General features: G+C 38.8%; 1 protein-coding gene across 2 annotated transcripts in view; it reads right to left on the bottom strand.

Moving 5' to 3' along the window:
* Positions 1–14,313, bottom strand: part of OCA2 (OCA2 melanosomal transmembrane protein) — a 177,555-nt gene extending 163,242 nt beyond the window's left edge. Inside the window, exon 1 of one of the 2 annotated variants that reach the window (XR_005826557.1) lies at positions 13,975–14,250. Coding sequence is in view for 1 of the 2 variants with exons in the window: in XM_040585076.1 (XP_040441010.1) it covers positions 13,975–14,243 (269 nt within the window). In the remaining variant the exon portion in view is untranslated. Of the gene's footprint in view, positions 1–13,974 lie in introns of both variants that reach the window. The other variant, XM_040585076.1, reaches the window with a different exon arrangement.
* Positions 14,314–14,703: the final 390 nt, after the last annotated feature.

Raw genomic sequence — 14,703 nt, forward strand, 5'->3', positions numbered from 1 at the left:
TCAAGAATTCTTATATCTGATACATAATTGGGTTCTCATGAGGTATTACAATGTAACCAGGACAACTTATATGGCCTTTATGTAGATTCTGATCCCAGTGGACTGGACCCAGCAAAAATGTTAAAATTTTCTCCAAAGCTAGGGCATAAGACACAGTACTCAGAGTAGACAGAGAAGAAAAAGCAGTAAAACTTTAAGATAAATAATTCATAGGGGGAGGTATAGCTATCATATACTGAAATTACACTATTAAGTTGATAAAATAATTGGGGGTTTTTCACTGTAATGGAAGTTCTTCCACTCTATTTTTTTCATTTTTTTAATTATAATGGAGGTACTAAGGATTCCTTTTCAGGTTCTGGCTGAGCATAAGACACTGAGGTCATTCATATAACTTTTGCCATCTAAAAGTCTGGTCGAAGATATTTACGGTCACTGGCAAGAGAGAGACTTCTTGAAGTCATTTTCATCCTCTCCATCTCCCATGTTGACTATACAGGAAACCTGGAGAATTAACTTTGAGATAACAGAAAGACTTCTTCAGTAAATAAAGTATAAGCCTCACATAAACAATGTCTGTATTACGGTATACCAAAAAGTACTTTATTCATGTACTTTTTATTCACTCTTAGATGAAATCTCTTTTTTGTACGGAAGACTTTTCACAAAAAAAATTATTCAGTGTACATTAGTAGGAATACAAAAAACTATGAAGTCCTTCCAAACATGATTTCCTCATAACTTCCTAGCAAATAACTTCCAATACGGAGTAAACCCATATCACTGGTCATTACATTCCACCTCGAGTTATATCAGAGACAAAAATTTTTAGAGCACTGAAAATCCAAGAGGAACAAATTAAAGAAACAAACAATAAAAAAGTAGTTGATAATAATACAATATTTGCTCTTACCTTTGGAGAATATTTAATGAAACCATTTAAGAATAAATGCAGGTTTATCTCACAAAGATGGTGCTCTTCCCTGCAATAGCTCTTCACTAAGATCACTATAACATGTTAACATATTTAGTTTACAAGCACCAGGAACTTGTTTCACAGTTTTGCTACCAGGCATCTTTTTTCTGTCTTGGAAAGCCTCAGATACCTATAGGTACCTCAAGGCTACAATGTCAGAGAAGGAGCTATGTAATTTATGTTAACAAGCAGCTTTAAAACATAGATTTTTGATTCAATGTCAATGGGAGATAAGTTTGAAACACAAGATCTGAGTCCATAAACATATTCAGCTGAGATTCTCAAAGAAAAAAGAGGAAAAAAAACCCAACAAATTAAGGTTTATAAATAATGTATTCCAAAGAAAATCTGAGAATTTCCTTGTCTCATGCAGAGTAGCATGCAAATTATATTCAGCAAGTCTCCCCCCAAGTGGAGAAACTGATCACAAAAACAAAGAATAGTAATGCCCTTTCATCTTCCTTTCCTCCTGATTTAAGTTGTAATCCTTCTCCAGGTAAGAACATACTCCTGTGCATTGAAAAGTCAAAAAACCAAAATCATGACTCTCAGGGTTCAGAAGGAAATTCCTTTTCCTACATGGCAGATGGCTTTGTTCTGGCAACAGAGTTTAACTGTACATCATATTTCTTGATGACAATGAGACACATCTTCCCCCCCAGTCACACAGGTGCCAGACTTTTTCCTCTCAGACACCCTGTTCCCTTTGGCTCTATAACAGAGTGACACTTTGGTCACTCCATAGTCTCACAGAGGTGGTATACTTCCATCTTGTTCCTGAAATAACATATTCTTGATGAGAAATTCCATAATATTTGCTATGCATGTTCTAAAAATCAGCACTATCCCAAAGCTAAATAAATCCTGGACACTGATCGCCAAAAAAAAGGGATAGGATTCTGCTCAGTAGCTGTATGGACAATACGTCTTCACATACATATTAAAATTTCTGGCCATCCAGACATGAGGCTACATAAACAAAACATCACTCTGTGCTACCAAAGAAAAAGCAAATAGAAAAGGAAAAGCATCAGTGCTGCTGACTTACTAAAAAATAATTCTTCAGCAATAGGTTATCTGCAGAAAAGGGGAAAGCCTATGCTGACACAGCTACTACCCATTTCCATGAGCTTCTTCCTGTCTTCTTCCCCTTGTTATGGAAGAGGGCTCCAAGCTGCTATACAAAGAGACAGAAAAAAACCCAGCAAGTCCTTACAAACAAACCCCGTTAAAGAAACAAGACAGGCATATCTGCCTCCAAAAGCAGAAGAATTAAGACAAAGGATCTCTGCTACTGGTCCCACCCTGGCAAAGGTGCTGTGGAGCACAGCAAATTTAGACAAAGACAGAAGAAAGTTTACAAGTGTTCTGTTCCTTCAGGCAGATATAGAGCCTGAATAATCTGTTAGATTTCAATCAAAAACACTTCTTAGCATTTTAAAAAGCATGAAAAACCTGGATTTTCCTTTAAAAAAAACCAAACCCAAAGCTTGTCCTCTGCTCTATGTGCAATCAGTTACACAGCTACTTGATTATAAACTCCAATGGATCATAAAGGTGTAGTGCACTCAAATCAACAGCACATCCAAGTAAGAGAAGCCTGAAATGCACATCAGATGCCTGAACGTAAGAGAAACTATAATACTAACAGCGTCTCACATCTATTTTTTGAATAAAACAACTGCAGAAACTGTTGCCAAGATAAACAGCCACTGCACTAACAAACGTCTTTTTAACACAGTCTGCACAGGTAATTTGGAAAAAGAAATTATCCATAGAGTGTGACAGAGCAGGGAAAATGAAGGATGCTCTGACAATACGGAAATGCAAAGGAAAAAGGAAGGTGGATAGTATAGGCAATGGAGCAATAAACAAAGTAACAACAAAGAGAAAAAGAGAAAAAGACACTAAAATGCCCTTAACCAGACATCGTTCCTAAAAGTTAATGTAGAGGTAGCTCTTCTGCACCTCAAGAATCAACATAGAATAATGGTTATTCCTCTACACAAAAATAACACCTTTAAAGTCCAAATAATGGAATCACTTTTGAGTCATGGCACTTAAAAGTAGGTTACAATTGCAAATAGATGTTTTAAAAACAAACAAACAAGTGTTTATGAGAAGCAGAAGTCCATAGCACATTGTCACAGAAATAAAAATCATTTTGTACTATTTTAAAGTTATGCAATGTGAAAGTAAATCAGAATAGTGGAAGAACTAAAGCTACAGGAATTATCTCCTCCAGAAGCATTAGGGAAAAGCGTGGGCTGGAAAGAAAAATATCATGACACATGGCAGAGCTAAAAGAACAGATTTTAACTGAAGACAGACGTATATAGACATATTAAATTTTTAAAAGGTCTTTGATTTAGAAAGGAAGAATGGACTCCATCAACATTTGTTCTCCATTGCAAGAGGTATGGTTAGAGTCTCAGCTCTACAGTGTTATTCCAGTTTATATATTATTTTTTTTGGTCAACAACCAAAAGCTGTATCCTTAATAGGGTAAGGTATGCTCCTGCTTGCAACTTTCTTGTTAATGAAGACTAAATGTGATGCAGATCATGACACCATGAGGACTTTACCCCTGAAGGCACACATATGCAGCAGAAGTAGGATCCTGTTGACTGATTCTGCATACAAGTAAATAAATTCCATTATGTATCAGGAAGCTGGTGTCAATACTTGATTTTGGTGATCTCAAACCATTATATGTATGACCTATATCTCCCTATATTCATACAGTGTTTAACAAGTATGAAAAGTCAGAATTCTCTTTTCTTCATCCTCTCTGCTTGAGCCTAAAACATCTGTTGGATTGGCATATCAAGAAAATTAAATAATCGGTCCTACTCTAAATTGTAAAAAAATCAGTACATTTGTTAACTGTTTGTGATGTAGAGTTCTTGTGTTCTGCCTCACAAACGTCAGATTTCCAGCTGAGGGAAAGCATGACAGGTCTAATGACATCAGTGGAGCTCTTTCAACTTTTGTTGACAAACCAATAGGTTCAAAACTGTGATTAGTTCGGTATCCATACATACAAATCCTTATGACAATCTATCATTCTTTTCTGCCAAGGACAGTCTGTCTTCTGTCAAAATAAGCAAGTTAGAATACTTCTGGCCCTATAATCCTCTTCAATACTGTCATACAACTATGAACAGGTTTGTAATGAGTTCCTGTTGCCATTTTATTTGTGGTTAAAAAAACAGCTTTCCACACACTGATGTTCAAAATTTTTACTCCAAAACATCACTATTCCTTGCAGTTCTGGCTTAGTTTATTTCTAGGCATGGGCTACAATGCACCAAGTAGATGTGAGTCAAAAACAATGTCTAAAATGCACAAATTTCCATTTTGCCACTTCTGCACAGAGCATTTGCCTTTGTTGTCCTGTGCTGGAAAGCGATGGGAGGCGCAACCCTTAGCACAGAGAGCACCTTGGCAAAGAAGCCATGTGCTGCCAATGAATGCAACAAAACTGTGTATTTATATAGTATTATATAATATTATGACATAGCCCTGCTGTTTTAGTGTACACATCAGAGAAAACAGAAGTGCATTCCTTGTTATCCTCCATTCTGGGTTTACTCTTCCTTTTATCAGACAGATTCACTAAATTCAGGCTCATGCTTTTCACTGTAAGAGGTTTACATGATGAACAGCTGTCAACAGATTCCTAAAGAGGAATGCAGCTCACATGTCATTGACGTGGCTGGGGAGATAGAGTTGCTCCTACCACTCCTAGAAAGATCAGAGACAACAGAATATTTGAAGCTGCTTTTACTTTTTTATTTTCTCAGCAGCAGACAAAATAAATTACATAAGACCACAAGAGTGGGTGGAAAAGTCACTGCAAAATATTTACCTACCCTATTCAAAGAAGTATGGTATTAATCCAGGATTAGACTTCTTAAAGTAAATTCATCAATAGTATAGCGCTTCCTCCTCAAACAGCAAGTGCAATGCCCTGCCAGACATACCCATTCAATATAGCTGCCAGCATGAGATTCTGGAGAGAAATGCTTTCATACTCCACCATTGACAGAGCTTCACTTCAGGAAAAGGGACTCCTCAGAAACTCTGCTCAAGGATACCAGGGAGTGTATGGCAGATGGACTGTGTTTACTGTCCTTACTGACTAGTACAGAAAAAGGAGCAGCTCAGAAAGTGTGAGCAAACCTTCAACCTTTAACAGTTGCTTCCGAATGATGCTAATTCACAGATAGTACTGTGTCAGTATCTTCTGCTGTGCTTCTGAAAATTGTGAGTTGCTGCAACTGTCTATCTGTTTTCTATTTCACCCTGCCCAAAAGAAAGCATATAAAAATGTGCAAAGGAAAAAGAACCAAACCCAAGTGCATTACTTCTGAACCTACCCAGCTCTGACAGACCTGGCTCCAGTTCACTGTGCTGTGCTTGACTTATTTCTGACCTGCTGTGGACAGAGCTCTGCATGGTCTCTGACTTCTGCTGGTCCATTAACACAATTATTGCAGGTTGCCCCTGCAGTCCCATTAGTACCTAACAAGCAGAGAATTGCTTGCTCGGTCACTGTAAGCATTTTGGTGACTCATTTATCAGCTTTTGCTGTATTTCAATGAGTAAATCACTTGAGCTCCTTATGAATAGCCAGGTTGGAAAAAAAGCCATATGACTTGCCAGACTACAGACTGTGACCTTATTATTTTTTTTTTAATTCACTGGCTAATTTCTTCCATCTGCATTAATCTATTTTTCCATCAACTACATTCAATTTAACATGAACTTCAGTTCTTAAATGTATGACCACCACTATCCTGGAAATTTTTGCTGTGGCTGAGGAATGATTTTCAGTGCTTCTAACACAAAAGGACAAACCACTCTGATGCTAATTAATTCTAATGGGAGAGACATTTAAACTGCTGGGCAGACTGAAACACATTTCTATCACCAAGCAGAACTATGCTTTAAAACATCTATCCTAACAATAAGCGGGGGGTGGGGGGGTGGGGGGGAGAAGGTTTCTTTCTGTACCAATGGCAGTGTGGGATTGTTTTATTTTTTGAAGGATCATAGCCTTCCATATTTTTATCTTGTTAACACAACTTATTTTGTTTGGAAGATCAAACTGTAAGTACTCACTAGTGCAAGGCATTCAGGGTAAGGAAGGAATGCCATTAACTGGGCTGCCTTTTTTCAAGGTTTGAGACAAACAGTTTCATACTCTTGTTAAATACAGCTTTGGGTGGAGTTAGGACTTTTTATCATAACTGAGGACTGATTGCATCAGAGTCTGGCTTACAAACATGGTATTAACTTGCTTTTATCTAATTAACTCCACAGCTCTCTACATCCTGCTCTCACTCTGTATTTCACCTTATTTGAGCTTCACGCATTTTCCCTCTGAAGACTCATGGAAGGGTTTCCATTCATCCTTCTCACTATTCCTACTGTCTCTGCATTTTACTGATATCTCTCCTCCCAAATGCTTCTCCTTCCACCTCTGTCTCCGAGTCCTCTCTTCTCCCTCCATGCTCGGCAGCAGCTCTCTAGTAGTCTGGGCAGAGGCTGAGGCAATGTCTTTGAGCGAATGCTCAATATGAGCTAAGCTATCCAAGCTCTCACCTGACTACTAGGAAAGAAAGCTGCATGCAAACCCTTCCTTTCCTCTTCCTTCAGGCCCTTATATTTTCAACAAAATAATAGCCACTGGAAGAAGAAGCAAGAGGAGGAGATAAAACAATGCTGATTATTATTATGCAAGAAATTTACTTAGAAAGTAGAATAAGTGAGTTAAAGTTGCTGTTTCAATTGATGTTTCATTATTCATTTAGAATGACAAATTCAGAGAGGTAAAAAATGACTGCCTTGGAGTCTGGTGGCCCATACGCTTACTCAGGGGTTAGGAGGAGTGTGTTTACTATCCCTCAGGGCAAAGTGGAGATTGTACAGATTTACAGTAAGGGCGCCCCACTGGCATTACTTCTTTTTTTGACTGGACCTTGAAACCAAGCTGTTACTGTCCTGGCCTCTCTCTCTGCAAAGTTCATGGGCTCCTGCCCTACCTCAGGCTTACTGAGGTTCAAGCCTTAAAGCTAAATGGCCCAAACTTTCTGTCAAACCTGATTCCTCTCCATAACTCCCTTTCTCAACTATTTTTGGTGGCACTTTCAGGTTTTGTCTTGCTCTATCCTTCAACCACAGGGCCTGAACCCATGGAAAAGTTGCCACGTTATCATGCAGACCATTTACCACCCAACAACAGTGCTGCAGTGGCTGCCTATCTGCATGTCCAACTGATGCAGTGATACATGTAAGGGTTGTGGATTTCCAATGCTTTATTTTCCTTCTCCCCAGTCATTGTCAGCAAAGACTCAATTGGTCTTACCCACATAAAATTTTTGCATACCTACATGGTAGAAAACTGGGTACAAAACTGAATTCTTATTAATTAGTATAATTTGACCACCTGCTAGTGCAAAGCTCTGATTCCCCCAAATTTAGTATGTCACAGCTGCCATCTGCACACAGGCACATCAGCAGGAATGAAGCACACAGAACAGTTTTTAAAAAAAAACTTAATTGAGGGATACTGAGTGACTGTGTTATGTGCTTCATCTTACATGGATAGCTACTCCTCGCGTCGGATATTTAAGCCCCATGCATGCCCCCCTGTTCAACTGTGACTGCCACTGTGCAACACATTCCTTTTCAAAGTCTGGATGCCTGGTTGGCTTAACCTTTCAACCTTGTAATGTAAAAAAATCATTGCTGACATTAAAAGCCTTCCCCCATTTAAAGAGAGGTTTACATGAGGAAACAGCTGTCCAACCCCAAAGAGGATTGAAGCTTGTATGTTACTGGCATCTTTCCACAATTGGCCTAAGAGGTCTAACAAAGACGAACCCCACATAACCATATTATTAACCATTAGGAACAGAACAGATGCTTGCAAAATTCAGCAGTTTTGTGCAGTGTCACAGGGGTTCAGCTGAAACTTTTGATCTTTGGAGATTAGTACACTGCAAATTCTTCACTGAGTGCTGAGTTCAGTTTTTAGCCTGACAATTGGAAAAGTGTGAAGCAGTTAATTAGTGCCCCCTAATTCTTTCAACAGAGCATTTAGAAACAAAAATGAATAGTGGTGGATTTTTGTTTACCAAAATTTCCTGTCAGAATCAAAAAGCTTTTGAGTGGCTACATAGGAGTGCTATGGTTTTAGTCTGCCGACAACATAACAAATCATAGTACATGACCAATCTGAGATATTGTGTGTAATTGTAAGAAATAAGCACTGAGATGATGAATAGTACACAGCAACAGAGAAATTAAATATCTCTGAACACAGGGAAATTTATCATGAGTGAAGTCTGCTTCTGTATGTTAAATTAATAGCAAAAACTAAGTTAAAATCAGTCTTTTGCTGAACACGCTTCTTTTACTCAAATTAACCTAAACACTCTCCTTAATTGCGCCATACAACCACACTTCTGTCTTCCTTCCATTACCAGTCCAAGATGCTTTTTTCCAGGAAATGGGAAACAGCAAGTTAGAAGGGGGCAGCAGAACTTTCCAATAACTCATTTGTTTGCCTACTGTGTATAATGTTGTCTTTCTGTTATACTTCTTGCCATTCAAGCTAAAGGTTTGCTAGAGCTGCTTATTGCTTCTTTTGAGTTTTTCAGGCTTTGAGTCATATTTTGTGATGTGGTAGGGGCAACAGCAGGGACCTGTAATCAGAGCTAAGAGAGTCTCAGCAGTCTCATGCCCCTACACAGTTTGCTCATGACAAGCTGTGTTGTGGCCACATGCCTCCGCTTTGCCAATAAATGCTTGAGAGAGTATATTCAAGACCAAATGAACCAAATTAAATCACTTGGTAAAGTTGTGACTTTAAAACTTCTTAAATATTATTTGTTCACTACAGTGTCATAGCATTTAAAGATCCTCATGGAGAATCACATACAGATAAGAAATGGAAAGACAGATGGAGGCATCACCAGTCAGGTAGCAAGCAAGACCTACAGAAGCCACACAAGAATGATGAATGTGGCAGTTTGCTGTGAAGTCATTGATCTGTCCTGGACTCTTTTCTAACGTTTGTGTGATTGACATGAAAAATCAGAATGGTTCCTACACAAACATGCAATTATGATGTGAAAAGGACCGCTTTCCCTGTTTGACTGTTGAGCAGAAGATGTTCCCGTTTTATTCTAACAGCCAAAGATCAAAATTCAAAACACAAAAAAAAACGTGTTTTGAATGTTTTTGAGTTGTTTTTTTCCTCAGCCTTTTTCCCCTATCTGAAGACATTTTTAAATTGTCACATAAATTTTACTTATTTAGACAGTAACCATGCCTTCTTGACATCTAATTGTAAGTTTCATAAATGTCCTTTAAAAATAGCAATACATCAACATAATTAAAAATCAAGATTGAGATTTATAATCCCTCACTATTAAAAGCATAATTTCATGTTGACTTTTCACTATACAATAGTTTATCCCCTCCCAGCTTCTCCAACTAACAGGAAATAGAATTGCAATCTTTTCATTGTATTGCTGCAAACTGAGAATTCAATAGATATTTTTAACTCGCTGACCTTTTCAATCTCCAAACTGATCCTGGGACCACAGATTCGGGGCAAAGGAAGAGTTGGATTTGGTTGATTGTTTTTATTTTTTCTTACATAAGTGAGCATTATGTAAGTGAAACTGAAGGACAGGAGAAAGGCTGAGAAAAATAGTTTTGCTTGATGAAACACGAATTCAAGCAGATTCCAAAAAAGAGATTATTTTTTGTTATCCCAGAGATGAATCTTCTTAATAAGGCACAAAGATTAAATAAAAAAACTTCCAAGGACTATCATATTAAATGACCAGCAAGTTCCAGAGCCAAATTAATCCAAATATAACTTCAGTGGAGTAACGCTAGAACTTGGTTTCATCACCTTGCTTTCACAGTCTAATTTCTCATGAAAAGTTCACAATATAATGAATGCATAACTGCCAACTTCCCCCACCCCACCCCCCAGAAGATAATGTTATTATCTGACCACCTAAAGGAGGTAGAAAGAAAAGGACCAAAAGGCAATACAAAATCAATGCTACAGGGTCTGGTTGCTCTATTACTCTTCTCTTCCACCACCTTCAAGCACTTTTATATTCCAATAAACATCCTATTTTCAGTAACATGGTTTTAAATAGCAACACAAAGTAATTGGTTACATGGGATTCAGAATTACTATTCATCTTATTTCTATATATGGCCTCCGAGGCTTGTTAATTCCTAAATTGAAAACAGCTGACTTCATCCTTCCTGTGGATCACAAAGGAGGATTTCAGATTCAGTTGATAGAAAGCCATGTTGTTAGGCTTTTCCCATGGGAGTAGCACTGAGGATGATGAACCAAAGCAACCAAGGGGCTTTTTTTGTAGCCACATCCCATAGGTACAGAGACATGATGGAAGGAAGTAGCTTGTGCTTTTGGAGATGTTAGGGCTGACCTGAAAAGCATTGCCCATGCTTCCACAGAGCAGCATGAAATCTTCCTGCAAGGTAAGGGGCTCAGGAAGGTGGCTTGGTCCAATGTCTATTGACTGGAAAAGCCATTTTCATGTAACTAAAATGAAAAAGAGCTTTATCAATCCATTGTTTAAAGGCTGAGGAGAATGAAAGAAGTGCAAAATCAAAATCCAGACTTCACTGCCATTTTGCAGTACTTTAAAATCTGTATTTCCAATAGACCAAACTACACCACAGTTCAGTGTAAACGTACACCTAGGCCAGTTGCATTCCCACTGGAGGCCACTGGAACTCATTCATAGTCCACTTCAAAGAGGCATGCCTGCATTTCCAGCAGCAGGCAGGACTGAAGGAAGTATGTTGCTCACAAGAAGGCAGACAGGCTTGTTTCAGGGGGAAGAATGCTCTGGAAAGACAAAGTCATTGGAGTGACCACTGTGGATGGTCCACAGCTCCTCACACAGAGCCCAGGGAGCCTAAGGCAGTCCAGTAAAATCTGGAGTCAGAAGGTACTGTTCTTCAATATGCAAAGCAAATGAGAAGGCATTTTGACAGGCAGGCAGCCCAAGACAATAAGCACACTGATCACAAATACCTGCAGGATTGTGCTGCAGTCAAATGGAAATGTTCGGTCCAGAATAAAGTGGACATCTATAGTCCTGAGAAAAGGGCCCTGCTTAACTAAAGAACACTTTCTTAAAGGTGACTTTAGCAACTGAGATAAATCCCCTGATCTGTTAAATAGATTCTTTGGAAAGTCTTGCCTCAGTGTACATTTGAACAATTTGAAGAACCTGGGAACCTTATCCCCAAAAGATAATTCAGCAATTTAAGTTAAGTAGATGCATTAAAACAAACCATACAGACACGCCAATTTAGCGAACATCTTTATGGGGGAAAAAAAAGTATTTGGTCTCTTTTCTTAATCATTAGTAGTTTTCTTTGCAAGCAAAAGAACAATTTACATTAAAAGGTAATTCTCATTCTAATGAAACTAATCAAACAACTGAGTCTGCAAAGGTTTATCCATGTTTTTATCTGCATTCTGTTGAGTAGTCCCAGTGATTTAAGGGTAATTACTCATACCAGAGGGGTCACACAGATCACATCAGTATTTTAAGTGCACCTAATGTACATTGGCTAAGATACATGCTCAGAAGAACCAGATAAGATTAATCTGTATGTAAAAAAAAAAGAAATCAATATTGGAGAGCAAGAGAAGTAAAGATCAACAAGAAGAATTTCAGAAGATCCTTTCCTGGGTCATAATATATTGCTATAGAAGATTAGATATACATTTTTCTGCAAGGGAGCATAGGGGTGGCTCTTTAATTCTACATCTATTCCTAAATCACACACAGTGACTACAGTTTACTCAACAGGAAAACAGTGTTATCAAAAGACCTGGACTACTCCCTGCACTTGCAGGAAGGTGGGCTCCTCTGTGATTCAGTATTTTTCATCTCTGGCACCTGTGACCATGATTTCCAAACTGTGTTTCATGGGTTCACAGCAAGTTGCATACTGCTGGTATACAAATTCCTATCACCCGCTGGAAGAAGTTTAGGCAGAAGGGTGAGATGGGCCATAAGAACACAACCGTGTTTTTTTTCCCGTACAAGGATAATTAACAGGACAGTAAATAGCACTGGTAAACACACCTGTAGCAAGACATACATGTGAATTCACAAAAGAAAAACCTTGTCTCCAGATGCATCCACTCCTTTCCTTCCCTGCCTTCCTTCCATCGTCACATATATGCTGTGCTTACCATGCTCTTTCAAAACAAGACAACAGTAACTAACCCCCACCACATGCTGAACTGAAGAACTTTTACAAGACTTGATTCTGTCAGTAAAACTGTTAGTCAACACAGAAAATCCACAAATACCCCAAAGAACATTTCTAAAGGATTTAAATGGCTTTTGTGGTCAAGCTGTCAATTTTATTTTATTTTATTTTATTATATATATTTGGAAAGCATAGCTATAGTGATTTCAGACTCACACTCTGACAGAAATACTTTCAGATGCACATAAAACCTTGACTTTGTTCGCTCTAGACTTACAGTACACACTTACACTGTAGGTAAGTAAGGTACACAGCAAAGCTCATCCAGGTAGCCTGGCTCATCCTTGCCTAGATCAGGGAACTTATCAAAATGCCCCAAACCTCCTTTCCTCCCAGTATAAGCAGATTTCCTTCTAACTGAGATGCAGGGACATGGGACAGGCCTCAGCCTTGCTCAGCAATGCAGGGATGTGACCAGCATGCCTAGAACTGTGGGGAGCCCCCAGGACTGCACCTTGCACCTGATATGAACAGCTATGGAGAACCACACAAAGAGAAGGGAGGGGAGAGAGAAATAAAAAGAAAACTCTTTTCTTTGGATGAAAAGTCTAGCTGACTACAGGCGAGACCCAGGATTCTGATCTGCATTACAGTTCTGATCCCCTTGAATTATACAATTAAATAAATTGTACTTTTATGTTTACTTAATTTTAATCAGTTAAAAAAAAAATCTGATTTAAACATTAAACTGCTTTGAAATCTATGCTGCTTTTTCCTGACTTGTAGCAGTGCAACAAGATTCTCCAGCATCAGATTCTGGAAATTGTGCTGGCACTCGACCACTGCGGTGTAAACCATCTTGCTCAACGCAGACACCCCCAGGCAGTGTTTCAAGACCTGTGCTCTGCAGGAGCTCAGATTAGGTACAGCATTGCTCTTGCTTTAGGCTCTATCAAGTCACCTCTACAAATTCTCAAAAATACCCCAAAAGGTTGACAGTCTGCTCTGGCTGCCTTCTGCACACTGTGGTTGCTACTGGTGCAAAGCTTGCTCCATCCTCTTACCAAAGGTGTTTAACAATGCGAACACGTGAACAAGAAGGGTTTAAAAAGCCACCTGCAATATTTTAGGGTCTATAAAATATTTCTAAACATTTACAAATAGAACTGCTGACTTATCTGTGGCAACAGGAAAGGCTAGCACCCCTGTTCCCAAACCTGTACTTTTCCTGATGCAGGAGAGGATACACAAGGAGCACACTCCTTGTACACTTGATACGTGGTGTGTCAACTGTCATAGTTGTGTTATTAATGCCATCCCAGTCTCAGCCATAGTGATTGAATTTACAGCCTTACGATGCATTTTTCTGAAAGAGGTGAGAGGTGGGACATGAAAACCGCTTTATCTCTGTGTGTTTTGTGACACCAAGTAGGGAAGAAAAGCCATGTATCTGATCTTGAAACCATAGCAAAATTGGCCCATGGCTGTTATTAAAGCTGAGATTAGTTCTGAAATCTGGTGATCCACAACCCCCTACAGGGCAATTAAGACTGCACTAATGTCCCATTAAGCTTCCTGTTCTATGTATGGGTGGGAGAAACATTCACTTAATGAACATATGTATCTGCTCTGCAAAAAAAAAATAAAATATTAATTTGTATTAGAAGAAAAAATACGTCGTTTGTCCTTTTTCTTACCTCCCTTGCATGGGGACAGGAGTGAAATCCTTCTCCAGAGCAATGCAGCCATCCTCCCCTGTTTCTGTTTTTTCACACAAGGTCTGTGGCTCTCCAAGACTCACTACCATGCCATGATACTCTTTTAATAGCCGCAGCTCATTGCAACTTCTGGTCACTGGTTTGGCTGTCACCTTTGCAGATACATTGGTTTGATGTAAAGATGTCTGATTCAGCTCTATCTTTTGTTGTCTAGAAATTGTACTGTCATCTTTGTTATCCAAGTACATCTGTCCCTGGGGGGTGTTCTCCTAAAGAAAGTGAAACAAACATATTAGGACTGGGTTGAATTGACTCAATGTTTACTTCGGTACAAGTGTGTTAAAAATGCCAAGCAGAAGATTTTTTTGTGCACCTTTGGATATTTCTTCTGTTGGTTTATTTCCACCAGAAACAATTCCAACGTTTTAAACATCTTTGCAACTTCAAAATTAGCCATTATAAGAAGTATTGTAATATATAAAGAGACACATCCTCTACTTTTTTCATGTCTACTGTGATTTTCTCCCACAAATTTCCCAGTAATTTGCACTGGCCTATCCCACAGAATAAGCTAAAATCATGTCTGCATCAGAGGAACAAGAGCCACTGGTACAGAACATCTTCCCAGCTTGTAACAGCACTGCTTCACCACCACAACACAGCTTATTTCCAGCAGCTGTGGTGACAGAAGTCCCACTGAAGCCACCA

Source organism: Falco naumanni, chromosome 2 (assembly GCF_017639655.2).
Source record: "Falco naumanni isolate bFalNau1 chromosome 2, bFalNau1.pat, whole genome shotgun sequence".
Classification (NCBI taxonomy): domain Eukaryota; kingdom Metazoa; phylum Chordata; class Aves; order Falconiformes; family Falconidae; genus Falco; species Falco naumanni.